Genomic DNA, 27,887 nt, shown 5'->3' on the forward strand with positions numbered 1-27,887 from the left:
ATCCAGCTCGAGGCTATCGCCCCCCCCCACTGCTGCAGCCTCCCACGGAAAGGGTCGCAGTGTGTGAATAAGTCCACAGAGCAAACATGGCCGTGGCTGACAGGCGGTCTGACTCAGCGCCACATTCCAGTGGAGTCACCCATCCACTTTACCCTCGGCACACGCACCCCTCTGCACGCACACTCTATGCATCACCTCTTAAATCTCCTTCTCTCCATCGCACCGTGCACCATACAGGTGCGCTGTACTTATACCATCTAATTAACCGCAACAACTGCTTCCCATCATGGCATTTGTCACTTAATCTTACTCATGATGTGCACATACCCTATTTACTCAGTCCACATCACTCTTGCACCACTTTTGTTTTGTTTTTTCAATGAGTGAGTTTATTTTATCCAGTCAATGGAATGCAATAAAGAGACTGAGAGCTCACCTATGGAAAAGAAAGCGACTCTGTGTTGAATGTAAAATGTATGATAGTCAGTACAGTATATCCCCATGCAGCTGCTATTACATGTCTGGATGCTAAGCTGCCAACTAGCAAGAGCCGTCATTCATTCACTCACTCACACAGACTGATTCCCAAACCAGTCTGTCAAGGAATCAACATCTGAGCGCAGATGACACCATCTTGACATACATGTTAAATTAACAGAAATTAAATTGCATCACTATGACAACTGAACTGGTCTTGACTCTAAGCTTTTATTTTTGTAGTGTAACTAAAGATGATATTAACTCATAGGCTACCTTTGACGGATATACTACAAGTCAAAAATCACTTTGAACTGACAGTCAATGAGTTCACGCATTAAACATCCGAATCAAAGTCACACAGGAAATTGATGTGGCACTGTTCAAACAAAAGAGGAAGTGGATATCTCTTTTTTTTTTTCCTCCCCCAGAGCAAATTAGTATCTTTACACAGGTTGCCTTAGGGTAAAGGCACACCAAGCCTATGTCAAACAACCAGCCGCAATCAAAGTCAAAGTTTGCTTTATTGTCAACTTCTTCACATGCCAAGACACACAAAGAGATTGAAATTTCGTTTCCCACTATCCCACGGTGACAAGACATATTACATATTATATATATTGGTCCACGGACAAACAAAACATTCAAGAAAACAACACAAAAAGTAAAAACAAGAAGGCACATACAATGAATAAGTAAGAGCGATGAATAAATAAGTAAATAAATGAGCAAAAATGGAGCAAGTGTGCATACAGCAATCAAGGCAGATTGTTGCATCAACTAACTTGACTGTGATATTGGCCAAACTAATGACACATGAACATAATGTATACACATTAGGTTGTATTAAATTTGTTAACATGATTTTGTTTGGGGCTCCTGCTACACTTGGAAGTCATTTTATGGCCATTCTTGAAACGACAAATTCATTTTGTTGGGTGATCAGAGCAAGAAAAACCAAATCATAATAATACAATGCACAAAAGTTGCACAAGTAAATTTTATTTATATTGCATAAAGGATGCAAGAGGAAAATAATGTTTTCTTTTTCTTTTTGGTCCATTTATTTTATTTAACGGGCTTGTTCTAAGTGGTCAATACTTTACATCATTTTAAAGAAATTGGTTCCGTAGTGTTTACAGAATATACTAACAAAACACCAATCAAAACATTTGAATAACTGCACAAAAAAGACACTGTGTGATAAAATCATGCAGTGTCCCTGCCTATTTTGTCCTTTAGTCTTAAGTAAGGGCACTGTTAGGCGTGTGTGATTAACCATGCATGAGTCAGATACAGGTGTTTTGCAATTGAAGCAAAGCTTCCTCACACCTCCCCTCCCCCATTTTTTTTTTTTTTTTTTAGCTTAATAGCAATGACACAGCCTACATCTTGACACGCAAGGCTGCTGTCAATCAAGAGACGTACGAATTATTATTCAACACACTAGAGACAGTCGGACGGTCCGTAGTGGGGGTGTCTTTGTTTACGCTGTGACAGATTTGGACCCGCCAAAGACATGAACGCTCGTCCTCATGGGAGGAAAGTCGATAGCATTTGCAGGTACAGTTTGCGATGACTATGCCTGAGGATAAAGGCCACTGATAAAGGTTATATCGAGAACCATAGTAGAGAAACAGAGAGTTAAATCTGGGTCTTTGGATAAGATAAACAAAGTTGGAGGGATTGAGAAAATTCTTCTGAAATGTGTCAATGTTTATGTGGTCACGGGTCTGCAGTCCAATCCGGAGGTCTTTACGTCCACCACTAACCTGTACTCAGGCTGTCATGTTGAGGGCTATTACTAATGTGTAATCGCGGTGATGACTGGTATTGTCGCCTGCCTCGAGTAATGCAATGTGGATTTTCCTGTAAGATCACCAGAGTGACGCAAAACCTCCGTCTCCAGAGTACTAACTGAGTCATCTTTCTGAATAAAATACGAGACCCGTGTTTGAGCTTATTACTTTCAGATGTGTGTGGTACTGGGAAGAACCTGTACAAAAAGCAAAAGTCAACAGAAGCCCACTTGTCCATGATTTGGAGAGTTTTATAGTCAAGTGACGTAGTTGTTTCGTTTGGCAACACCGAGTACGTAAGGCAACTGACCGGGGTTCAACTTTTCGATTCCGGTCGTTATTTGTTTCCAAGCAGAAATTGGTGACTGGTGGCTGACTAAACAAACACGTTTCATTTATGACTTGTTCTTTTACTTGAGTCTAGAGAGCGGCCTTTTCATGCAACATGAATGCTTTGGAGTGTCCTCTCGTGCCCCTTACGAGATTGTGAAACCCCACCAGGCTACTACTTGTTTGGTTGCTTAGCAACCGGTGCTCGCTATAGACAAACTTGTGCCAGGCTGCCATTGTCCTACAGCATGCACCATGAAAATCAAGTGTAGTGTGAAAAAGGCTTGACATACCCTTCCACCGTGTTATGTTGAGAGCAATTGTTACGACCTTGTAGGTATTTTGTACGTCACAGGAAGCACTTGCACTTATCACGCAACCGATCTAATGTTCTGATTGCGGGATTCCGTGTCGGCAATGCGGACGCGCACAGTCAACCTAGACACTGTGAGAAAGGCTCATTATGATCCGATCTGTTCGACTAATATAGCTATGATGCAAATGTTTCAATTGACAAAGATAAAATGTGAAAATGCGTTTTCACTGATTTTTCCTATCTACATTTTTGGCTCTGAGCAATAATACAAAATGGAGGGAAAAAAAAAAAAAACAGCCACCAATTTAAATGTTGTTCTAATATTAAATTAGTCAGATTTACATGACTGGACATCAATAAAGCATTAATTCATAAAACTATTAGCTTGTTAGCTTATTAGCCGACACAATCAGTCAGGAGCACAGGGAGAACATGCAAACTACACAAGAAGACCAGAGTCCTAATTCAAACAATGGCTCAAATGAACTGGAATAATTTCCAGTTTCAATGTGAATCTAAACAAAAAGTTGCATAGAAAACGGATTAGAGGCTAGTTTAAGAGAAAAGCATTTTGACAGCAAAACCGACCTAATGAAAGATAATGCAACTAAAAACACCGACTGACTGACTCATTCACTTCGAAATAATGAAACAGTGTGCGTGAAAACGTGTATTTATGTAAGCTTTGCGAGGCATGAAGACTACAGGAGACTTGGAGACGGATTTGACTGCGATGACTGGGCATGAGGGCTGCGAAGACTCCTAACCTGTGCTTAGGAGGACAGTCTTCAGGAAGAAGCAATTATTGACTCACGCCTCCAATTTATAGTGCACATCAAACCATCCGATTACTGGCAGTCTTCAAGTGTGACTCATGTATTTGACAGAGATGCGGCAACCCAAAGAAAACATTGGAACAACTAAAAATGGGGACATGGGGCCATGCCATTCAGATAAAACTTTACATGTAAGATACAAAAACAAGTCATTATTTTGCCTCAAATTATCATCCGGGAATTTGTCATCACACTGCGCCACACTTTTCCCCTTCCGTCCTATGGCTGTTGTGCATCTTACATAAGATTTGACCTGGTAAAATTCCACAATGCTGCCGCGCGCTTCTGTCCTCCATCGTCCGAGTGTAGCGACAACAATTTCTCACTGTTTAAATCCAGCCGCCCACTCCGGGGATGTTTTTACAGCTGCTTACAAGCGGGGGTCGCCCTCACTTCAAATGAGACTTTGCCTTTAGGAGTCACTCATCCGGATACACTACATGTCATTGTTTTCGGGGCTCCTGTCTACTCCTCTGGAGCGTCCTCAGAAAGCCTCTTGTGGCCTATTGAGGAACATAAATCTGCACATTTAATCCATCCTGGACGGAATATGCAAATCAGCCAACTTCTTCTTTTTTGAATTTTTTGGGGGACATATTTAGTGTTATTTTACCATGCACGGCTCCAGCAGGTAATAATCAAAAAATAAATAAAATCACATAGCAGGAAAACAGACGAACCGTGAGATCACGCATTAGTTGCCTGATGAGTTGCAGAGAATGACAGATGAGAACTATCAGTTTGCTTTGGGATGTAACCTAAAACCAGCACATAGAGGAATACACACACATAAACAGACGCAGACACTTTGAGAGTTGAACAGGACAGCGAGATCCAGCTCTGCTTGAGCACTTATAATCACTTGAAATTCAAGTGCAGTGAGTGTATCATCAATAAAGGGGATCTGGTAGCCCCATCCTGGATGATGCAATGCATATGTTCTGTCTGGAAAGGGTAAAAAAGTCATTTAAGTAAGTAATATCGCAGCTGCGTATTTTGTTTCTGTGTGAACACTCCATCTATAATTTTCCACATTGCTATCGCAATAATCTTATCTCACGCCTTGATGGGTTGCACGTTTGCAAGGTGACTGAGGACTGATTTTTTTTTTACCATCGGAAAGTCACTTTATGCATGTACTGGACTAATGGGTGCAGGGCAAACAAGTGTTGTGCAACATGAAGAGAACAAGTCCAAGGATGGGCAAATTATTCATCGTAGTGATGTAAGCATTCAAGGTTGATGCTCATTCTTGAATTTTGTGTCGGCTGTCTGATTAGCATGCAACCAAACATTCACTTTTATTTCATTTGAATTTTTAGGTTTTAAATACGCAACCACCAAAATACTGTCTGTACATTATATTTTGTATATATTTTATAAATGTCGAGATATATATTGATTTATTCATATAAATGAAATAAAAATATGATCAACAAGATAAAATCTGTAGCCAGAATCAAATAGAATCTGCCTTTCACACACACACACACACACACACACACACACACACACACACACACACACACACACACACACACACGATATAGGTTAAGAATGGATGGATTAACTGGAATGTGACTATATACTGTATGCGACACTAATAGCTGCAGCAGATTGTTGGCTATCGTAATAAACGTCCTCCCCAAAGACACAATTGTCCTTGTGAGCTTTGAGCACAAGGTAAAATACTTCCATTTTCTTATACTTAACATTTTCAACGACCCCATAAAAATTCCCAATGCATAAAGCCTATAGAGCACTGCTGGAGCTTGTGAGTTGATGACCACCATCAGTTCCAACACTACTTGTCCCCAATGCAAACTGAGAATGTCTTTTTCAAGGGTAACAAAGCATTCCTTGACTTGCAGGCTATTAGTCCATACAGTGTCCTCCTGTATTTATAAAAATTGTAGTAGTTATAATGGAAAATGTATTCATAAAATTGGCTAATATTTATCTCCATCTTGTACTTGAATATTTGATTCAGCTCTTGTATCAGATTTCATTGTATCGTGCATAAATAGTGGTTGTTCTTCTTCATATATCGCGTTTGCATCTCTGCACGTGTGCACAAAGTTGCAACACACTCACCAAGCACATATGCACACACGCAGGCTAAAAGACACGAAGAAGAACAAGTTTTACGGACGGGAGGGGGAGGAGAAGAGATGTTGTTGTTTTTTTTAACTCTTTACAGGTTCAAAGCGTGTGTTGCAATTGTGTTGGAGGAAAAAAATGTTCTAAGAATAATTTTCATATCAAAAGTAATAAAGCATTGCTTCCCATTGCATTCTTTGTGTTTTAGGTCACATTTTGTTCTCTCATTTGGGGGTAAAATAGTGTTGACAGTCTTTTTTTAAGCATTTCAAATATGAGGCTCTTCCAAATTATTGTTAGTTGGATATTTATGATTCACTAATTCATTGCCACAGGTTAATTCTAGTCGTTAACCCGAACCCAATTGTTTCATGCCGACGACAAATATATTCGACAGGAAAAAGGTTTGTGTTGCATTACAGACAGAGAGCTAGCGAAAGTTTTGAGAGAAAAAAAATCTGCAAAAAAAATAATAAAAAATACAATCATGTTGATGTCAACTATTGACGGATTTGGCCTTCGATGTAGCTATGACTAGTCAACTAAATTTTGGTGGCCTAATGCAGCCTACTGTAATGACTAACGGATCCTGTAGATGGCAGTGTTGCAGCCATCACTTTATATTTGAGATCAGCACAACTTTTTCGTTAAAAATAAAGATAATGGGGTAAATTTCAGCTCGTCTCATCTCTTACGGCGCCTGACACATTATGTACTTAGACTGAGGCATATCTTTCCATAAAATCCTTACGAATCCATTCCACAACAACAGGTGCTTGTCTTTTCCACACTTTCTCCAGAATTTTCGGCAGAGAGCCCAGCGCATATTAGCATTCTGCGGCCGGAACAGGCCGGCTGACAACCCTGACTGTGCACAGAGAGGCCGGCTAATAATTTGTCAGCGCCTGTGGGGGTATGCGGCCAGCATGTCAACAACGGGCCCAGTGTTTCTCAAGCCAGCGATGGAGATTAGAGAGCGAGTCTGATCCGGCCACTAGGCGGGCAGGGGCGAGTAATGACAGGAAAGAGGGCTAAAAGGAAGCAGAGAAAGAGAGTGGCTGGTATTCCTGGTCCTTTCTCGTGCAAGAGCACATTCTAGGAAGATAGAAGTGTTTTTGCAAAAGTGCTGTCTCGAACTGAGATGCATTGCGCAATCGTTTTGCCCCCTTAACAGGTTAACCAATGGAAGTGTATACAATTGCAGACTCGCAGGGTGAAACATGTTTGTTTGTTTTTTTAGATTCAAGGCCTTTTATCAGATGGCCACACAGGTGCAGCCGCAAAATTGTTGGCCTTTCTTGCAGCAACACACGTCGGGCCAACTGCTTTTATTCAAATAAATGTTCACTAGCTATATGGTTTTGGATTTTTTTTTTTTTTTTTTTGCTATAAACCTCACCAGCAAAGTGAGTGAGTGAGCTCTGCAGGTAAAGCAGATTCAAGAAACACATCTGACATCTAGTGGCTGAGCTACAGATAGCACGGTGCAGGGGTCGATGAAGAGCCGTTTCAGTTTTTAAAAAGGGACACCCGAAACTGATCTTAAATACCATGAGTGGGTCCATTTAAAAAAAAAAAAAATCCCCTCAGGTTTTGTTTACTTTTTGAATCCTCTTCCAATTAGAATTTAAATGGTGTGTTAAGTTGAAACATTTAGTTACAATAAAATGTTCAATCCATTCCTACCAGTTACAAAATGTGATTCTGGTTAATATTGCATTTTTAGAATATTAATTATTCTACTCATTTTTATCCATCTCAATGGGTGGCCATTTTGCCAAATAGCACTGATTGAAACTGCCGTCACAATAGCTAGCTAATGGTAATGACTGTCACGGCTCACTTGGTTTCTGGGTTTGGTCATGTGACATTGCAAATAAAACACAAATTGTACAAAAGTAATTGATGAGCAACGGACAATGTTTCTTCAAATGAAATAAAGACTGGCGCCGTGTCCCCTTCACGCTTTATAATACAGTAGATGAAAAGAACAGAAAGGTTGCTGGTGCATTAAAGAAAAACATTGAATTTCATCACCAAGTTTACGTCAAGATAGCAAAATGAGATAGCTAGGAGAATGCCTTCTTTTTATCTCTGAACAAGCCCTTCCTGGAGCTGATAAAGCTTCAAAGCAGTCGAAAAGCTACGTGATTAAAACCGATGATGGTTGTCTGCAAACTCTGAAATCGCATGTCACAAGTATACAAGTGAGGACACGCAGCAATTTCGGAGTAAATGAAATTCACAAAGCAAAATTGACAAAAATGAAGTCAATAAAAGGAAGTTATTAGAAGAATATCCAATGTCTTGTGTATATATCTATATGTAAATATATTGGGAGGAAATGTATCAATTTGCTTGCATGGTGGAACTTTCTATGCAAACATTCATGCAAACCAAGACAATCAAGGGAAGACAAAAACAACTAAACCGAAGAAGGAATTCAATATACATTTGCATTATTTCACTTATGAGCCCGGTTTGTTTTTTTGTTTGTTCTTTTTTTTGTATTCTCTACATGAATCTCGTTTGAGTATTTGGTTACAATGCATAGTCATGCATGCAATTTCAAGATAAAAAAACTTGTCCTCATCTCATCTGCAGAGAAGGGAATCGAACAACAAACCATAAACAAATGTTAGGAAAATACAGCGGAAAGTTAAGCCCCGCCCATATGTACAAGAAGCAACTGATTTTTTATGATGTCCCCTGACTCACACAAATATATATATATATTTTTGTATTTGATAACTCATGAGATATTTGTACAAGAAATGTGCATGACAAATTAATGGCTCCATTTTTAGTTGTGTTCGTAGAGGATAAATAATTAATGTTGGTGAATATCGGCATATTGTCAATCTACATGTTTTGCTGTATTGTTTATGATCAAGTGTCTGCCTCCTAAAGGGTTACAACATTGCGACATTCATTGATATTATTCATTAGCCCGTCTTGCATTCTGTGTAAACATTAAACAAAGTTATGTGATTGTTTGGAATTATAAAAATGTATATTCTCCTATTATACGTTTAGTTTGACAGTAAACTTCAATTGAGAGTGGCAGTAAACTGCTTTAAGCTAGTTAGGGCTATTTATGAGCTACCAACTACCTTTAGTTTATGAGATGAGCACTTCACTACCTCACCTAATACTTCCTGGGGGGCAAAGCTATGCTCATCTTACAGGGGACTTTGCATACGAAAAACTTTCATGGTACACTTGCAAGCGCTGAGCTCATCCCTCCTGCCTCATTTGACGCTGCTTATAATAAATCATGGCTGTATGTTTTAATCTGCTGGTTTTGTGCTGGACGATGAGGTTGACGTGTTGCGTGACTTCGCCTGCATGGTTTCAGAACATTACCAGCAACATCTTCAATTTATCTGGAGATGTTATGCTGGGTGGCCTCTTTGCCATCAACCAGCTGAGCAGCAACCTCAGCCAGAGGACGGAGCCAAATGACATCCGCTGCGAAAGGTATATCGGGACACGGTTGCCATAAGACATGATCTTCCTAGGGACATTTTTTGCTTTTCATTTTTTTTTTAATCCTCATGCCATTTTTGCTGCAATGAATGAAAAGTCTGCTAGAGAATATTCCATTTAAAAAAAAAAAATTCTGCTGCATGTGATTTTTTTTGTTTTAAATGTTGGTTTTTTAAGACCTCTAATGGATATAACAAGGTTTTTATTTTGCGTTTGTTTTTTTTTTTCAGTTTAAATAAGCTGGAACTGGGCCGTGCATTGGTGATGAAATACACGGTGGATGAAATCAACGCCGACCAAGCGCTGCTCCCCGGCATCAAGCTGGGTTATGAAATCTACAACACGTGCAAACAAACCGCCGTTGTTGTAAGGCCCACTTTGTCTTTCCTGACTGCAAAAAACAGCGGAGAGCTATCTGTGGAGTGCAACTACACCGACTACGAGACCAGCGTGGTTGCCGTGATTGGACCCTCTAACTCTGAGATGGTGTCGGTCATTGGAAAACTTCTGGGATTCTTTTTAATGCCGCAGGTTTGGTTGCTCCTTGAGTTTTATTGTTTTTATTTTTTTTTAACAATGATGTGATCAGTGCATAGAAGAATGACTTGGAATTTTTAATTAACTTACTCAAAGTATGTTGATTTCACTTCAGATCAGCTTTGCCGCCACCAGCAACAAATTCAGCAACAAGCTCGTCTACCCGTCGTTCTTCCGCACAGTGCCCAGTGACACATGGCAGGTTGACGCCATTGCGCTTTTGCTAAAGGAGTTTGCTTGGAACTGGGTGGCAGTGGTTGGCAGCGATGAAGAGTACGGTCAACAAGGCGCACTGGAATTCACCAAAAAAGCTGAGACCATGTCGACATGCGTGGCCTACCAGGGCATGATACCGGTCTACAGTGACCCTGTAGAAGTGGTCAAACATATCATTGACAACATCCAGGCCACCAATGTCAAAGTGGTGGTGGTCTTTGCTTTATCAGACCCGGCTGAAGTCTTCTTTAAAGAGGCTAGTAAAGACTTATGATTATGCAAAACATACGAGTAACTATCAAATAAATGATCAAATTCTTTTTAAAATCAGTTTTTCTTCAATCTGAATCTCGATAGCAAAGTTGTGCAAACCCTCTGAATTTTCAACCCTTGGTCCGTCGCCTTTTAGTGGTCCGTGACAGTATTGCAGGTGGTATTCAAAATTAGAATTGAAAAATAATTGTAACCTTTTTAAAAGTAAATGTATTATTTATACTTGATTTATTTCCCGGCGGATTTTGTGAATCATTTACCCATCCAAATTATATTAAATGTAGCTGAGATTCCCAAAATAGACATACCGATGCTAATAAATAGCCTGTGCAAAAAAAAAAAAAAAGCAGTGATCCCCGAGTTGCTTCTTGGTTATAATGGTGGACAAAACCAGTTGAAAACCCCTGCTCTGATTGATGTTAGTGTTATTGAGCCACCCAGTGGACAGTTTGAACATATATGGCAAATTACTTGCCAAATTGGTTCACTCTAAATTTGTACTATTTTTCTAAATGTATTCATAATTGGACAATAAAATTAATTTCGATAAAAAAATAAAACTGCCTAAATGTTGACACAATCATCCATAATCCTAATTGATGCATGCATGATTCACAGGTTATCAAGAGGAAAATACAAGGCGTATGGATTGCCAGCGAAAGTTGGGTCGTTCACAATCGCCTGACATCCATCCCCGATATTCAAACCATCGGTACGATCATCGGATTCACCTACAGAACGCATACCTTGGATCTGCTACCAGCCTACACTGAAACGCTTTTTACAAAACTGAGCGCCGAGAGAATGACGTCCAATGATGCACCAAAACTCAACGATCCCTGTCCAGAATGTTGGAATTTATCCCCTGCAAACGTGAGCATCGTCATGGATACGGCAGTGCAAAGAGCATCTTTTAGTGTATACGCCGCCATTTATAGTGTTGCACTCTCATTGCACAACATGTTGGGATGCAACTCAACTACCTGCAATTGGGATGCTGAGACCAAAATTCTTCCTTGGAAGGTGAACCTACATTAAGGCCATTCTGGTTTTGTTGCTCACAAATTAATCTCCATTTTGTTTTTTCTTCTGCAGTTGTTACGAGTGTTACAGAACACGTCTTTTGATATTAATGGCAAACACTTAGTGTTTGACAGTAGCGGAAACCCCAACATGGGTTACGATGTGATCGAGTGGATCTGGCCCGACTCCCGTTTAGAATTTCGAGTTGTTGGAAGCTTTAATAAAGAGCTGTCTATCAACAAGTCTCTCTTCAAATGGCACACTGAAAACTCACAGGTAATTGAAAAGAAATACTTGCTGGGGAGATTTTTTTTTTTTTTTTTTCCTCAATTCAAAATGGTACCTAGATGTATTCATAAAAGATTTCTCACCCTTATTGATAAACACATTTTGGGAATCAATGTATTTTGGTCTGGAGTGGTAGAAAACACGTACAAAAGTGCAATGTCATGACTTTTGCAGGTCCCTGAATCCACCTGCTCAGCGGCATGTGATATGGGCCAGGTCCACAGAGTCAAAGGCTTTCATTCATGCTGTTTTGATTGCATTGACTGTCAGCCGGGCACTTATCAGGCCAATAAAGGTAAAGTTTGAAAAAACACAAAAATAAAAGAAATAAGCTAAACACAATGCTAAGCAAGGGAGGGCTTTGTACTCAATATTGCGATGTGAACAGACAATGAAATTTCATTTAAAGTTCAAGGTCAGTTGCTTTCTACACGCTTTCTATTCACATTTGAGGGTGAAAAAAACATTTTGCTCATGCTGACATGTCAAAGAATTAGTTTACATCCCTTTCTGATTTGAGGCTTTCCAATACTTAGAGGACAGCCAATGTACTCCATGCCCTGAAGGCCAATGGTCTGAGACTCTCAGCACGAACTGCTCGAAACCTACCTTTGACGTCTTGTCCTGGGACAAACCCGACGCACTTCATCTGGCATTGGGCGGGGCACTGCTGCTGCTATGTCAAGTCGCTGTAGCTGTCGTGCTGCTCCGGCACTGGCGGACCCCCATGCTGGCAGCCTCTGGTGGGCCCTTGAGTTTTGTGGTGCTGTTCAGCTTGATGGGAGCCTGCCTCAGCATGGAGCTCTTCCTGAGGCAGCCAGGGGACACGGTGTGTCGCCTTCAGCTGCCCCTCATCTCCATTTTCCAAACCATTGCTCTCTCTGTTATCACAGCCATTTCCCTGCAAGTGAGTAATGACATTTGGTCACATTTTAATTCTATATGAACTGTACTGGAACTGAAAAAAATATATTTTCGCTTGGCTGGCAATGCAGATATTCCTCATAACAGAATTCCACGACAAGGCCACCTCTCACCTACAGACACTTCGAGGTCCTGCTTGCTGGCTGTTTTTGCTCTTCTGCTGCGCTGTGCAGGTCAGTTTTGGAAGCTGGTTTATCCAAGAAGGGCCCTCGTTGACGGAGCATGTGGCCCATATGGAAATAAATTTCCTCAGGGCTTTCTTGTCATGTCCGATGATACCGATGGTTGGACTGGCCTTGATGCAAGGCCTCAATGTTTTAATGGCCCTTCTGTCATTTATGTGCACCTTTATGGCAACAAAACCTCCGCATCAATACTACCTTGCCCGTGACATCACCTTTTCCACTCTCATCTACTGCATAACTTGGGTGACCTTTATTCCCATCTACATGGGTCTGGATGAAAGGAGAAGGTATACTATTTTGATTTTCATCAATATAGTTGGCAACTTCGGACTAGTGGCAGGTTATTATTTCCCAAAATGTCACCTACTGTTGAGAAAACCTGAGCTCAATACCACGGAGTACTTTTGCACTTTTTTGGAGGGTACGATGCCGGCTAATGAGGACCCACAACCTCAGCAAGACCAATAACAAGGCTGTATTCCACGTGTGTAGCAAAATGTATTTTTTTGTGGTCAATTGCATTTTGCCAAATTATTACTAATTACTATTACTAATGTTGCTATATTATATCTACATTTGTCAATGGTCATTCTTACACATGTGTAAAATGCATGAATGGTGTAATCTTACAAATATATCTTATTTACAGCAAGTAGACCAAAACAAACAGATTCATCTTAGATTTTTTTTTTTTTTACACATTTCATAACTCAACAAAACATGTATGGCCAATAATATGTTATCAGGTGGATTTGGCACAAATAAAACTTCATTTGGTGTCGTTGTGGATATGAATATTTTTGTCTACCATAATTTCGAATGTAAATCAAAATGTATCTTGAATGTGCAATAAAATTAACAAACGCCTAAAAAAACAATTGACGAGTTAACAAGCTCACCTGCATCACCAACGCTTGCTTCTTGCGCGGTGCATCCTGGGAAATGAAGTTTCAAGTGACGTAGCGACAGTTGCCAACAACTCAAGCCCCTCTACTCGGCAAGTTTTACTGAGAGAAGGCCCTGGATTGTCATTTTTGTAAATCGGGTAAGATTAGTTTCTATTTACATTACAAACGAACACCTTTACTGATAATGCAACTTTTAGCCAACAGTTTTACTGCCGACAGCAATTAGCATTTAATCCGTCGTCATATTGCTTCTACCTGGGTAATATCAACGTCAGCGATTGCGCTTTCCATACTGCAAGATAAGCATCCGGTAAATTCAAATGTGAAGAAAAAAACGACAAGACGCCGAGGGCAGTTTTTTTTAATAGAATTATGAAATGTTTTAACCCTCTATATCATATTGTAATAATCATATTGTGCTGTGTAAGCATGTCCAGGGGAAGAATAACGAGAAGTGCCCATTCAGACAGTAGTGATGCTGATGGTACAGGTAAAGTACTTTTGAGATAATTCTATTTTTAAACAAATATATATCAGATTGTTGCATTGTTGCCCGATGAGATCTAATACAAAACTGGTAAAAAAAAAAAAAAAAAAAAGCATTTTGACACAACTCTTAGATTAGTTCTCACTGGATAGTAGAGCTGTACCTAAAAATAAAAGTGAACTGTGAGTGTTAAAATATGTTCATAATGACAAAATACACTTTGAATATGTGTGCAGAAGCTAGTGTGTCTTTTTTTTTTTTTCTCAGCAGAATTAGAGAAAGCCAAGTTGCTGAGACAGTACCGGATCATGGATGCAGACCGGCAGGCTTACAGCATTCAGGCCCGGCAGCAATTAAGCAAACAACAGTGAGAAGAAAAGTGCACCCTTGTTTTTTGTTTTTTTTTTCTCCATTCTTTTAAATCCAAATGACTGTTTTTGTTTTAAAAGGCAGGAGATAGAGAAGCTGAGTGCCGAGCAGGAGGAGCTTAGACATAAGCTCAGTGCTTGTAAGAGCTTGTCCCGTCAAAAGAGGGACAAAAAAGATGCAGACACCCTTCAAACGTTGATGGAGCAGAGAGACCGCCTTGAGGAAGAGCTAGAGAAAGAAACACAACATCAAAAAGAGCTGCAAAAAGAGGTGAATGGTTTGTAGTTATAGTTTCAGCATCCCCTTAAAGAGGACATTTTACGGGAAATTGACCCTGTAAATAGAGGTGGCATGTTCGCCCAGTTGTGTAATAATGTAAAAAAACAAAAAACATGTTTTCTGTGTCATGTGAGCAGATCTCAAAGATGGAAATGAAGCTGAAAGAGCTGAGGAAAGAGAAAGCCAGCACAAATGACACCCAAAGATCTGCCCACAGGCAGAATCAGGAGACTATGCGTACCCTGGAGAATAAACTGCAAGGAGTAAATATCAGAGCTGATCTTTAGCTGCATAGCTTCACATAATGGCATAAAAAGACGCATCCTGATATATCTTCCCAGGTCTTAACCCGATTCAATGAGCAGCTGACTAAGAACAGCCACCTCCGGGAGGAGCTGCAGACTCTCCATATTGAGCGCGTTCGTTTCCACCGGCTACACGACAGGCTGGTCCAGGTGAGAATCGCAGCACATTTCCAAGGCACTGCAACATCCTAGCAACATGGCTGTTAAATAAAAGACCTTCATTGCGATTGGTTGCTTGCCGTAGGAGCTCCAAGATCTCAGGAAGAAGACTGCTGAAATAATCACTCTGTCGACTGCGGCCCACGATGCAAGGTTTGAAATGCTGAAAACACTTTTTTTTTAAATCGAAATACTCTATATTTTGAATGTGGACCAAGGTGCAAATACGAAAACTGATTTTTGTGTCCACTTCTCAGAATCATCTTGGTGGTGTCAGGTGAAATAATGTATTTTCCGTTCTAGTTATCTAGTCCGTGCTTTACATTTATTTTATTTTTCAATCCAGTAATGTCAGTGAGTTTATCATCATCATTAAAATAAATGTGAGAAGGGAAATAAGAGCCGCTGCATTACACAGTGAAGTCTAGAAAGTACCTTGCAGCTGACAGCATGTGGCAGCGTTGAGCTCCATCGGCAATGGTAGAAGAAGTGTAGAGGTCTTAAACCTGGATAACCACGGAAGCAACCTCCAGCTGGTTGACTACCTTCAGACCAAGGCACCATTTTGTTTTCCATCGAACTAATTGAAACATAATTAAAAGCTGTGATTCAATTATGGTTGAAATTAAAATATAACATCAACCTCACTGAAACGAAACACTAATTTATTTTATTAAATGATATACCTGGTTAATTCATTATAACTAATGTGATATGCAATTCAAAAAGAGAAAATAAATTACTATTTTATTGCTGAACACATAAATCTGCCCGCCACTGTAAGGCTGTCTCACATTAGCTCCAACTCAGCCCTTATTGGTGACTATCCAGAAGAAACATGCATGGTGTTATAATTGTGGTCATATTTTATGCATTTAGGGTGGAGGCTCAGTCCAAGTTGGCAATAATGCGAGACAAAGCAGAGAAGGAGCTTGCCCAGTACAACACAGAGATGAGAGAGCTGGAAAGGATTATTTCACACGAGTCCGGCCTCAAAGACTTCTTTACAACCAAATACAGCGAGATGTTGGGCCAGGAGGGGACAGAAGCTGGTCAGAGAAATTTTACCTCTCCCTCGTTGTGTCTTGTAATAGAACTTTATTATTATTATTTTTTTTACATCAAACAGTGTCAGGTTTGAATGAGGACGGGACTACAGACTCGAGTAAGGAGTCACCAGATGACTTGGAGACCTTTTTCCAGAAGATTCAGTCTATCACTGGAGAGGCCAACCCAGAATTGCTGGTCAGCAGTTTCATCCAGGGTACGTACAGTATCATATTGAGAGCTGTTTTTAATAGTATGGTTACTTTTAAAAAGTTGATCCAGAAATTTGAGTGTATTTTGCTACGTACTAAAGTGTCCAGTGTATATTACGTTGTGTGTTTTGCTGTTTTTTTTGTGCAGCTGAAGACCGTAACTTTGCACTTTTCAATTTTGTAAACGAGCAAAACAACGAAGCTGAAGCTCTACGGGATCAAATCAATCATGTGAGTTGAATCACAAAGCATGGCCACCCAACACAATATTACTTCGTATTATCCAACATGTGTCCAATACAGATCCAGGAAGAGATGGAGCACTTCCAAGAGAGACGTTTGCGACAGAAAGAAGACCATCACGCTAGGCTGAGAGACGTCGATGCGCAGAAGACGGACGTCGAGTTGCAAACTGAGGACGTTGAGAGCCGTGCCGTTGTCTTACGTAAAGTCCTGGATGAGGTTAAAACAGGTCTGGCATGCACTAAGGAGATCATCAAACAAATGCACCAATGACTTAAGTGTCAACCTGCGTGTGTACCTAATAATGTGGCCAGTCAGTATGCACACATATCATACAGAATAGGAAAGAGTTTTGTTCTATTTTCACAGGAGTGAGCAGTATTGTCTCTAAAGTGGAGTGTGACATGGAGGACACCATCAGTGATAACAATATTATGCCCTATTTGGCTTTGGTGGAGCAGAAGACCAATCAGCTCCTCACCATACAAGCTTACCTCGATAACAAGGTAACACTAATGTGTGAAATGAATGTGTGAAGAGACAATACTTTGTCATTTAAACAGCACAGTGGCCTTGACTGTCACACGCAAGGTTTTTTTTTAATAGGCAGTTAGAGAGTTCAATCCCTAAAATCTGCCTAGCAACAACCAACAGCGTCAAACTAGGATTTTGAACAAGAAAGCGGAAAAGACACATTTGAAATCTAATGAATGTTATTATTATTATTCTCCATGCATTTTCTAGACCACTTATCCTGTTCACTGTGTACACTTTGTTATAGTTTGATTTACAATTACAGGAAATCGGAAAGGACTACAATCCCTCCGATCTGCCCAAATTTCAATTTGGCCAAAACCCAGAGACACTCCAGGAGAATATTACCATTCAAACTGCAATCCAAAGGTTTATTTTAAAGAAGACTGTTTCACATTCTTTGCATGGACAGTTGCAGTTACATCCTTTGTGCTGACAGAAGTGTTCTCTGACCTCCCTAGCGTGGACTATGAAACGGACAACTCGCTTGTCGTCGATGAGGAAGAGCGGCCTCTTTCTCAAGGGGAACTCCGTAGAAGAATATTGGAAGGAGTGAGTCAGATTTAAAAATATATCCATATAATTCATAGTCTATGTTACTTAGAAGCCAGTTATATCGGATTTCATTTCCCTTCCAGGTTTTGCACAGAGAGAATGCGAGCTTGAAGTCGACAACAAAAAGCTTCAAAATGAGCCCACGTGTTCTCGAGGAAACAACGATGGCACAGATCTGAGCGCTGGAGCCATACGCAAGGTTGTTTGTACACATACACAACTCCTGAAATGTTTGGGTGGAATTTTAGCATGAACTTGAGCAACAGCGGAAATAAGGAGAGGCTGGAAGAGTCATAGAAAGGCATACAAGCGGACATCCTTGAAGATCTTCACGCATCCGTGAAGATTTTGCCGTTCAGCTACTTGTTAGAGAACAGCAGGGTGTGCTAAAATTACTAAAGCACTGAAAGCCATTCAAAGGTTTAGGGGTCAAATTAAGATCACAGTAAAGGTATATCTTAGCTTCATGTTGAAATTTCACCTAAAAGCACATTTGAAAACTGAAATTCAAAGCATAATTTTCTCATTCATTTTTAATGATGAGGTTTTTGGTGAAGGTCCCTTGTAATTTTGCTTGCAATTTGTTTATTTGTATCTAATTAGTTTGGGAGCTATAAAGTCAACCTGCGGTTACCAGCTGCGCTTTTTAAATGTGTTTGTGGCCATCTGGGTTTTGGCCCATACTGTTTCACCACGTGACACGGGCTGCTATGCAAAGGTTGGGGGCAGCAAAAAGCTTTTGTCATTCTAATTGACATGATGAGATTTGATTACGGCGTTCTCGACATGGGGTGAACATTTTTGCAACCTCCGAGGCTTTTGAAGTTCTTTTAGCGTTGGCTGTATTTAGTCACTGTATGTCACGATAGATTTTTTATGTTTAGAAAGCTGCTGCTGCAGCGATTGCAGCGTGCCTAACAATTGGAAAAATGTGCAGATAAACAATGACAATACAGTAATCTAAAAATATACTAGATATACTTGTTTACCTTTAATGTAGGTGAGGTTTAGCAGCTTTGGAAACACTTTCCTTTATGTTTGTCATACTGCAGCACCTCCCCTTTTGGGCTATGCCTTACAATTTTATAAAAACCTTGCTTTAGAAAACACTACTAACCGTAGTGAATGTTTGTAGCATACCTTTGAGTCATTACACTGTTTATAGTCCAAACTTAGTTTGAGGAATCTCTATTTCGGTCATTTATTGTACAGCCTTTTGAAATGTCATCTTATCCAAACAGCAGCTTCCTGTAAAACTCGACATGTGATTTATTTTTAAGATGCCGTATTTGTACCACCGGCATCGTGAAACAATTCACAAAGCTTGTTACTAAATTTGGGAATAAAAGGTCGCCTAGAGTTCTTAAGTGTTTGGACAAAGTGTTGTGAACAATTAAAATACGATTGAAGTATCAACTCTTCTTTAATCGTCACGTTTAATATTTAGATGAAACATTTGTTTATAACTGGGTGTGAATATGTAAGAGAAGAAAACTTGTAAATTTGAATGTGAAAGGCGAAGGCTTGCAAGTGTGAAGCCTGTATCTCTTCGAGGCGCGAGGATTTGCACACATAGCAAACATTGGAAGGTTGCAAACAGTTGCAAACAGTTTTCTTATCGCCAAGAAATTTTGAACATATCCAAAATTTCTTTTGCAACAAGAAAAGCTGTTGAAGACTATTAAAACTGTTGGCGAACGTCTGGCAAACGTCTTTCTGACTGTTTGTGACCTTGAATGAACCCTGACTAAAAAATCAACATTCGGGCCGTGTGCAAACCTTCACTAACCTTTGTTGCTCAGTGAGATACAGGCTTGAGCGAAGATTACATTCACAAAGAATCTTAAAGGGCGCAAACTGTTTTTCTCACCGCTCCAAAATTTTGGACATGATCCAAATCTGATGGCGGTAAGAAAAACTTTATGGCAAGAATTCCTTAAAAATACACAACTCAGTAGCGGAAATTATCCATAGGATCTCTTAAGAGTTAAAATCAGCAAATCTACACTTTTATATTTTAAATCCAGTGTGGCAGCGTATCACTAAAATGCAATCATCAAATACCTCAACCAAGACAGCGTTTGCAAATGGGTCAATCTGATGCAATCAACTGAAGCTCTTGTTGCTTTAAAGATTTTTTTTTTTTAGGACGTGGAGCAATTACTCCTCGCATTAGTGACTGTCGGCGTGCCGGTTTTGGTGGGCTTATTTAAAATAAACCCACTTGCAGCCTCTGCTTAAATAGATTAGAGCAGATAAAAGGGGGCGCCTTAGAAACAGCAAGCAGGGAAACGTGATGGAGGAAAGCGGCTGCCCTCTTTGAAATTCTACTCTCGTCACCAACCCCTCCTCCGCCTCGTCCTCCCTGCACACGGCCCTGCATCTCCATAGAAACCCTCCCTTTTTAATTGCAACACAAGCCTCATTTCCTGCTCCTGACAAAGAGCCCTCAATGCCCGCTTCGACCCACCTCCTCTTGCAAGCTCTACCTCAAGCGAAAGTAGTGAAACCTCCACTCCACCCCGAGCACTTCTCTCCAGACTGACACTTTACCGCTTGCTCAACAACTTCCTTTTTGCACACCCTGATTGGCTTGATTATCTGGATTTTTCACTTTTTCTTCCATGTCGTTTTGAAGAAGTCGCTGTGGACTCTGAGTGCCCTTGCATGACTTCTGTAGTGTTGTCTGGGAGGGAAAATACACTGTTGCCTCACTAACTAGACTAGGAAAAAAAAAGTCCCCCGGTCGTTCTCCCTTGGTGCCTTCCTCCTGTTTGTTTATTTGGGAATGTTGCCAGGTAGTTTGCTCAGACTGCAACCGAAACCTTTCCCTCCCTTTGACGTATGTACGACACCCCCCTGTCGCCCCCCCACCCCCTTCTTCTCCACCTCCCCCATGCTACTGCCACCACCAGCACTCCCACCCTCCCTTCTTCCCTCTCACCCACATCTCAGGGATGTTGCTAGGCAACCACGCACCATGAGCCCATTTAGCAGCCAATCAGTTCTGCGGAAACATTTTCAAATCCCATGCCCCCCCCCCCCCCCCCCCCTACACACATTACCCAATCAAGTCAATATTTATCTATGCAAAAATCACATTCTGCATCTCTTTTTTTTCCTATAAATTATTCTTCAACATATTCCAAAGGTTGTCCGCTGGATGGCAGCACGGCAAGTTCCTCCCGATGTATTTCTTTCCTTCTTCCCGCTGTTGCTAAGCAATCCTGACTGTCGTGTTTTTTCACCTGTGAAACATTTGCAGATATTTGCAGGGATCCCGGGCACCATTTTGTCTTTGTGTTCGCCGCATTCGAACATGACGTGCACGGATTTGTCTGCGTAACGGGAGTTTCAAGAAAAAAACCTCGCCCTTAATAATAGTTGGCTTCGGGTTGTCCTCTTTGTATCGGGCTGCAGACAGGAAATGTGTACTTGAGTGATTAGGCTGTCCCTGCAGCTCTCATGTCTGCCACTTAGCTGAGAGAGGAGAGAGAGTCTTGTCCTTGTTTTCCGATCATGTTGTTGTTTGGTTTTTACTTCCAGAATACCCCTCCATGTCCCTTCCCCTCTTTTTCCTCTATCTCCCCTGTGTGCAACTCCCTCGTCGTCGCCGCCGCTTTGGTTGCTGTGCAGATGGCTCTTTGTTGGAGCTGCACAATGGAGCTAAGGTCAGCGGGCCTAATGCCATGAGCGCACACGCTAACGTTCTCCTTTCCAGCTGCCTCTCGTCTTCATTTAAACTTTGTCTTGTACAGCGCAGCCAAGGCACACTTGCTTTTGTTTCAATGTTGCCTGAAGTGAATGCGCTTCAGAGAAGCTTTTGTAGCCGCGAGTGCCCCAAAGTAGCCCCACAAGTCTGGTCTAAAAATAGCTCACTAGTGATGGGACAATTTTTAGGAGTCTTGTCCTAGTGGTCATTGGAAAATGGAAAAAAAAGAGATTTATATATAAAAAAAAATTTGTTTCACGATATTTATCTATTTCCTACCTAGGTGGATTGTAGTTAATCATTCATGTGAGAAATCATTAACAGGAACAGTGTCTTCACATAAATGGAGTTCGATCAAAGGTTATTAATAATTTACAGTCAAAGGTAATTTGATCAAATTCCTTACTTCAGAAAGGTTTAATTAACTGGTAGCTCTCTGTTTCAAAATGGCTGGTGAGCCCCGAGATACGCCATATATTGTGATGATCAAAAATTCTATTTTTATTTGAATGAGCACGAATCTATGGCATGCTCAAGACTCATCTAATCTGACATATATGTCACATTTTTAAATTTTCATTTTCCTTTCTGCTCACTCTCCAACCAGTCCGTCCAACCCACTCGAGGAACATACAGAATGCAAATGCACCATCTGCTGTGCCGTTCCAAACAAACGATTGTTCATCACTAATGTTGAAGAAATCAAACCTCTTGAATTATTCAAACTATCACAGGATACTCCAAATTCTCAAGAGTGTCAACATGACTTTGGAGATGAAACAATTTACAGCTCATGTTTCCAGATGAAGTCGTTCCAACATGGCTGCACGAGTGTGAAGGGCCATGAGGTTTGGGGGCAGGTAAAGCGGAAAGGCGGGAAAACCGGGTAAGGCGGAGGAGATGAGAAGGAGGAGACTTCTCCACATGCTCTGAGAATTACTGGAAATTTCCACTTACACACAGTCACCGGGAGGGTGGAGCTAAGAGGTGAAGAAGGCGGGCTGGCGCTCAGCTCAAGTAGTTGACAGAGAAGAAAGACGTATTAGTACAATGCAATCTTTTCCGTTCAATTCTTCACGGTGGGAAGTCATAGGTGACTTTTTTGGTTTGCCGTTGTTTTGGGAGTGTTGCCGTAGCAACAAAGCTTACAAACGTGTCCCGGCAATAATCTTGCATATTTTTTTGATGCTTTATCTGGCCCTCCAGAGAACAAGCGGAAAATTCCCAGGGAAAACCTAAAACAGCATGTTTCAGATGCTCCCTGACCTGAAGTCTCACAAAATTTGTTTCATTTGTGGGTTGGTCATCGTCAAATTTGTTCTATATGCCATCACCCGTGTTCTTATGTTGATATAATTATATTACTAAAAAGCCCCAAAAGGTTAACTGTCAGTCATGTAATTGTAATTCAAGCCCCCCAACCCGCAAAAAAAAAAAAAATCGTTCTTTACTCTCTTCCAAGTGCAAAATGCGCCACATCAATCTTTTTAAGTCGCTAGAAAACACATCTTAAATTATTTTGGGGTTTTTTTGTATTCTTGGAGCAGTTCCAAACACGCACACTCTAGCATTTTGTAAATCCTCATCAAGGCATTAATCCTTGCAAGTGACATTAAAAAGGCTAGTCAACCAAAAAGACCCGCATACGCTTCAGGAATGTCAACATTGTCTCTTGAGCCACATTAGATCCCGTTTATTGACATTTGGTTTAGAAGCTCAAAGAACACACGTTTAGCTAACGAAATGAAGGTATTGCGACTGCTTCTACTACTGAAAATACTTTGACAGGCTTGTTGAGTCCCCCCGAGTTTTTGAAAACCCAAGCCTACAATGCCACAAATTTGCAACATTAAATTTGGTGGGAATGTCTGGTGTGAGTAGACCCATAAAAAAAAGTCTCAAATTGGCCATTTTGTTCTGAGTGGAACATTTTAAGGTCATTTTGGTCATTTCCCAGTGTCCTCTGTCATGATACTTTTTCTGACTCTTACCAAGTTTTAAGATAATCTACGAGACAAAAATGTGACACTTTTGCATATTTGTCATTGCGTGTGGGAACTTGATTTCAACTATTGTCTTGGCGTATAAATGTAAAACCATAAAGACTCACACTGCACTCCAACCTTTATTTAAAATATTAATTGTCACGCTGTTATCAAAATATGCGTGTATTGCGTTCCATGTCGATATTCAAAAGCAATATTGTCTTTTGATATTATGATAGCAATATACTTATCAATCAAGCCCACTCCACTCCCAGTGAGAAGTCAAATTTATGTTTTCCCCCGAGCACCGCGGGATTCGCCTGATGACAAGAGAAAGACCGCTGGACCATACGAGACCCCCGCAGTTCAAAACAAAAGATCTTAGATTGCGGCCACCAATTCCACCAATTATTAGGCCCCTCCCCCCCAAGCCTAATCCTGACCCTTGCTCTCTTAAGGGCCCCCACTTTGCATGGAGCAACTGACATTCCACAAGTCAGGGCAGGCCTTTTGTGGAGTTGAAATGAAGGCGCTGACTTGCCATTCTGTATCATGTCACTGTGCAGTAGGACACTTGGGGGTCTTGAAATAATATTTCCATACTTCCAAAACATAGAAGGTCTTGTCTTTTGTAAATGATTACTCTCGCCTGCCGCTGTATAATTTTCCCTCACTTATGCAACTGGAAAAAAGTAGTATAAAGCCGAACTGTTTGCACAATTGCTTTCTTTTTGGGCTACTTGCGCACGAGCTGCACACAGGCTCTCCATTGAATTGCACAAACAAGAATGGAAACAAGATGCGGTAGGGAATTAAGGAAGGGGAGGAAATTATCTCACAACACCCCCCCCCCTCTGCGCCAACCTCCACTCATCCGCCTGATTCTATTGGTGCCCACTTTCCACTCTTCCAGAGTGGAGGGTGAGTAATGCCTTCTGCCATTCGTGAGTTACTCCCATGTCTCCATTGGAGGCGTTCAGGCCATTAGATGCTATGCAAGCTTCACTTCAGGGTTAGAACTTGCCAATCTTATTGTTGAGGTGATTTTCTTGGACAACATAGTCTGGATAAAACTTTAGTGGAATTGCTAAAAAAGCCAAAAAACGTTTAACCTACACGAAGATAGGAGGACCTCGCTCTACGTTTGCATTTGGTCAAGTTCTGTCTTGAATGCTCATGAGAGGAATGCCGAGCTAATTTCAAAGTTCAGTCTGACAATGTTACCCAAATATGTACATACACATGTAAGTCGGAATGTGGGGTAGTCTATAATTAAAGTATAAATAATTACCATCAATGTTTTCATAAAAACACATTTAGGCCATAAATACAAAGTATTATCATCAAAACTGTAAGGTGGTAACTGAACACAAACTATGGATTATAAATAATTTTGATAAGAACAACTTCTTGGGCTATTTCCAGCCAAATAATACTTACTCAACAAATAATCATGGATTTCATATAAAAAATAGCCAGCATGTAGATAATTTCCCTCTGTCTTTGGTTTAAAAACGACCTTCATCCCTCTAATTTTAATATTACCCAAAGTTTACATAATTCACAATGTGCCGTAATCTATTATTTACCTTTGCCAGTTCAGACTTGACGAGTCATTTTTCAGTTGATATAAGAACAAACAAACACTTAGGCCTTTAAATGCAAAACAATCAAATGCAAATCCTTAAGTAAGACAGTAACCTTAAAAGGAACCACAGTTTTTTTGTCCTTTTTTTCAAAAATGAATAATGGCCTCCAGAAGAATAAAAAGATTATTATTCTATACAAGCCGCCAATCCGACTGACTCAGTGACGAAAGCGGCCCTAGATCGTGCCAGACGCACATGCCTTTGAACTCTGCATATAATTAGTTTTCGTAATTATATTTCTGAATGTGAGGTGAGTCACTAAATAGGCTTATGGCCCTGAAGGCTCCGTTGAAATCTGTGGTTGCAGCGGGGAAAGGGGAGGAGGCGATTAAAAAAAAAAAAAAAAGAAGGCAGTGACGATCCCAGGAGACAGGCTAAAATTAGACGCCTGTGACAAGATATCCCGCTCGGGGTGCGTTCTAAAAAATTTCGGAACAAACATATTTGAATTACAAGACTGATATCATTTGTGGCCTGAAATGCCGCATCTTGAAAAATTGGCCATCTTTGAAAGCACTGTTGTGTTCTTATCCCGCTCAACTGGGCTCTACGAAAAAGGATCACATCATTGCCTCTGTGAGGAAATTTTTGCTGGATCTCTGTGTAAAAAAAATTCTTGAGTGCTGCAACACAGAAAAGGCCGAATCGGCGTAAATGTGGCCTGAGTTGAACAACGGCTGGAGTGGCAAAAAATGTTTATCTCTTTAATTGGCGTAAATGAATTGCAGGTAACAGAATATTAACATTTGCGGGTTTAATATAAGCTATAAAAACTATTTGTTCCGCTTGGTAAGCGTGAAAAGCCTTCAACACGCAGGCCTCATTGGAAGCGACAGGGCCGCGAGACTGTACGAGCGCCTGTTGTCACTTCCTTTGGTTTAACAGTTGAATGAGCCAGTTGAAGAAGAACGGAAGTTAACTTAAAAGGAAGGAAAAAAAAAAACGGCAGGTCAGGTTATAAGGCTTAGTCATTAACAGGAAGAAGACCGTTTGTCTTCAGATGTCTGCGCCAGTGTCAAAAAAAAACACACGGCGGGTTCAACCTAGAATTTTCAAAGTCAGGAATTTTGCATAAATACTTTTTGCATCAGTGCAGTTTGTTTCTAATTTGAATTTTCCTTGGCACCCCAACTACAAATAAATGCTTCGAAATGCAAAATGTGTCTTTTGACCCCAATCCCCACAGACAAAGTGTGAACTAAAAAAAAAAACCATAAAGAAAAGCCAACATTGCATGCATTGCACACATTTTTTTTTTTACCCTTTCTGGCTTTAAAAAATTGAATATATTGTGATATGCTCACTTCACCAACTTATTTTGAATAAATGTCCTAATTCATCATCAGAAAACAATTTCACATTTCATCATGAGAAAATTTACAAATTACTGTCAAAATTGAACAAATCCCAACACTTAAGACCTTCAGAAGGGATCGTTGCGCTCAAGTGGAATGATGACAAGTGGATGACTCTCCTTAGCAACACAGTGGGAATTACAACAATGGTCAAGTGCTGGGACAAGGATGATGAAGCCAAGGGTGATGTGCTGTGTCCAGCTCTGATTACAATTTGAGCACATGGGTGCCATTGATTTTCCAATTCAACCTCTAAAATAGTTCCAGCTCCAGGTTCCTCAGTTTCCCGAATGCCAAGAAAACAACGGAAGTTGAATGACCTTCTTCTCTCTCACTAGCTCCACTGAAGAGAAGACAATCACTCGTCCACTGCAGAATATCTGTTATGACAAGGAACAGTCCAAAATGTGATGTCAGAGGTCGCTGTGTCTGTTCTGTGCTCTGTCTGAAGGCAAGCAATCCATGCTTTGCAGTTGACCACAAGTTGTTGTTTGAACACACTGTTCACAGTGTTGATGTTTTATGATTTGTTTTTGTCTTTTTATTGTTTGCGGACAACTGAGCCTTCTTGATGTGAAATTCTCTTTTAAATTTGCTAAGGAATATTCCCCCCAAAATGTATAGCCATCACACATTTTGTCACAGTTTGGCCTGTTATGCTCTCTGGACAGCTAAATAAAATTGCATTTTTTTGAATGATGTTTTTTTTTTTTGTCAGTTGTTTGCGTCCCTAACAACCAGAAAATGCAAGGAACTTTTTTCCATTAGATTTCTCCTTCTCTTTGAATTGAACTTACATAACTTTTTAAAATGACTTTCATCCCAAAAATCTAAAAACAATATGACTTAAAAACAATCCATAAATAGCCTTTTTTTCCAACCGATTCAAACTTCAAACCATGCTTTCTCACTTTACATAGTTCCTCCTTAAATGTAATTTGACACCTTTCTCCACACAACGCTAACTTAAAAAAAAAAAAGAATACCAATAATAGGCTTGGCCACGTGTTTCACATCATTTTAATATTGCTGTGTTATGTATTGAAATTTTCTTATCATCGATCAATCGATGGCAACTTTTACAACTTGCATTCATTGTTTGAATTAAAATACAAAACAAAAAGTCACATCGAAGCGGCGCTTTAAAAACACTGGCCAATCAACGACGAGTACACGTGCAAGGCGGGTGCTTGTTCGAGAACAGGCGTGGCGCTCCTCCAATGAAACGCCAGGCGCGTCAGTATGGTCCAATCGGGAGCCGAGTTGAGCTTCTGTCTCCAACAGAGTGGTTTTCA

At 40.4% G+C, this 27,887-nt stretch overlaps 3 protein-coding genes across 5 annotated transcripts in view; 2 read left to right on the plus strand and 1 right to left on the minus strand.

The window, feature by feature from the left end:
- errfi1a (ERBB receptor feedback inhibitor 1a) overlaps positions 1-13,783 on the minus strand; it is a 35,568-nt gene extending 21,785 nt beyond the window's left edge. Inside the window, exons 1-2 of one of the 2 annotated variants that reach the window (XM_085924375.1) lie at positions 13,693-13,783; positions 12,294-12,585 (exon numbers count right to left, since the gene is read on the minus strand). In XM_085924375.1, coding sequence (XP_085780501.1) covers positions 12,294-12,340 — 47 coding nt within the window. In that variant the 5' untranslated portion in view covers positions 12,341-12,585; positions 13,693-13,783. Of the gene's footprint in view, positions 1-12,293; positions 12,586-12,721; positions 13,533-13,692 lie in introns of those variants that run through there. The other variant, XM_085924374.1, reaches the window with a different exon arrangement.
- tas1r3 (taste receptor, type 1, member 3) lies at positions 9,136-13,261 on the plus strand. Its single transcript, XM_085924371.1, has 8 exons — positions 9,136-9,338; positions 9,578-9,878; positions 10,000-10,356; positions 10,992-11,396; positions 11,469-11,672; positions 11,859-11,979; positions 12,221-12,591; positions 12,680-13,261. The coding sequence occupies exons 1-8, from the start codon at positions 9,136-9,138 to the stop codon at positions 13,259-13,261; spliced, it is 2,544 nt and encodes an 847-aa protein (XP_085780497.1).
- Positions 13,738-19,287, plus strand: odad1 (outer dynein arm docking complex subunit 1). Of its 2 annotated transcripts, none has more exons than XM_085924372.1 (15): positions 13,738-13,838; positions 14,130-14,191; positions 14,456-14,555; positions 14,638-14,827; positions 14,974-15,099; positions 15,178-15,291; positions 15,386-15,453; positions 16,180-16,352; positions 16,430-16,564; positions 16,708-16,790; positions 16,863-17,031; positions 17,172-17,308; positions 17,602-17,705; positions 17,798-17,888; positions 17,975-19,287. In XM_085924372.1, the coding sequence occupies exons 2-15, from the start codon at positions 14,131-14,133 to the stop codon at positions 18,068-18,070; spliced, it is 1,647 nt and encodes a 548-aa protein (XP_085780498.1). In that variant the 5' UTR covers positions 13,738-13,838; position 14,130; the 3' UTR covers positions 18,071-19,287. The 2 variants fall into 2 exon arrangements, with proteins under 2 accessions (XP_085780498.1, XP_085780499.1); XM_085924373.1 differs by having other exon boundaries at positions 14,459-14,555.
- The last annotated feature ends 8,600 nt before the right edge of the window (positions 19,288-27,887 follow it).

This window comes from Syngnathus leptorhynchus, chromosome 11 (genome assembly GCF_054491065.1).
Source record: "Syngnathus leptorhynchus isolate UIUO chromosome 11, UIUO_Slep, whole genome shotgun sequence".
Classification (NCBI taxonomy): Eukaryota; Metazoa; Chordata; class Actinopteri; order Syngnathiformes; family Syngnathidae; genus Syngnathus; species Syngnathus leptorhynchus.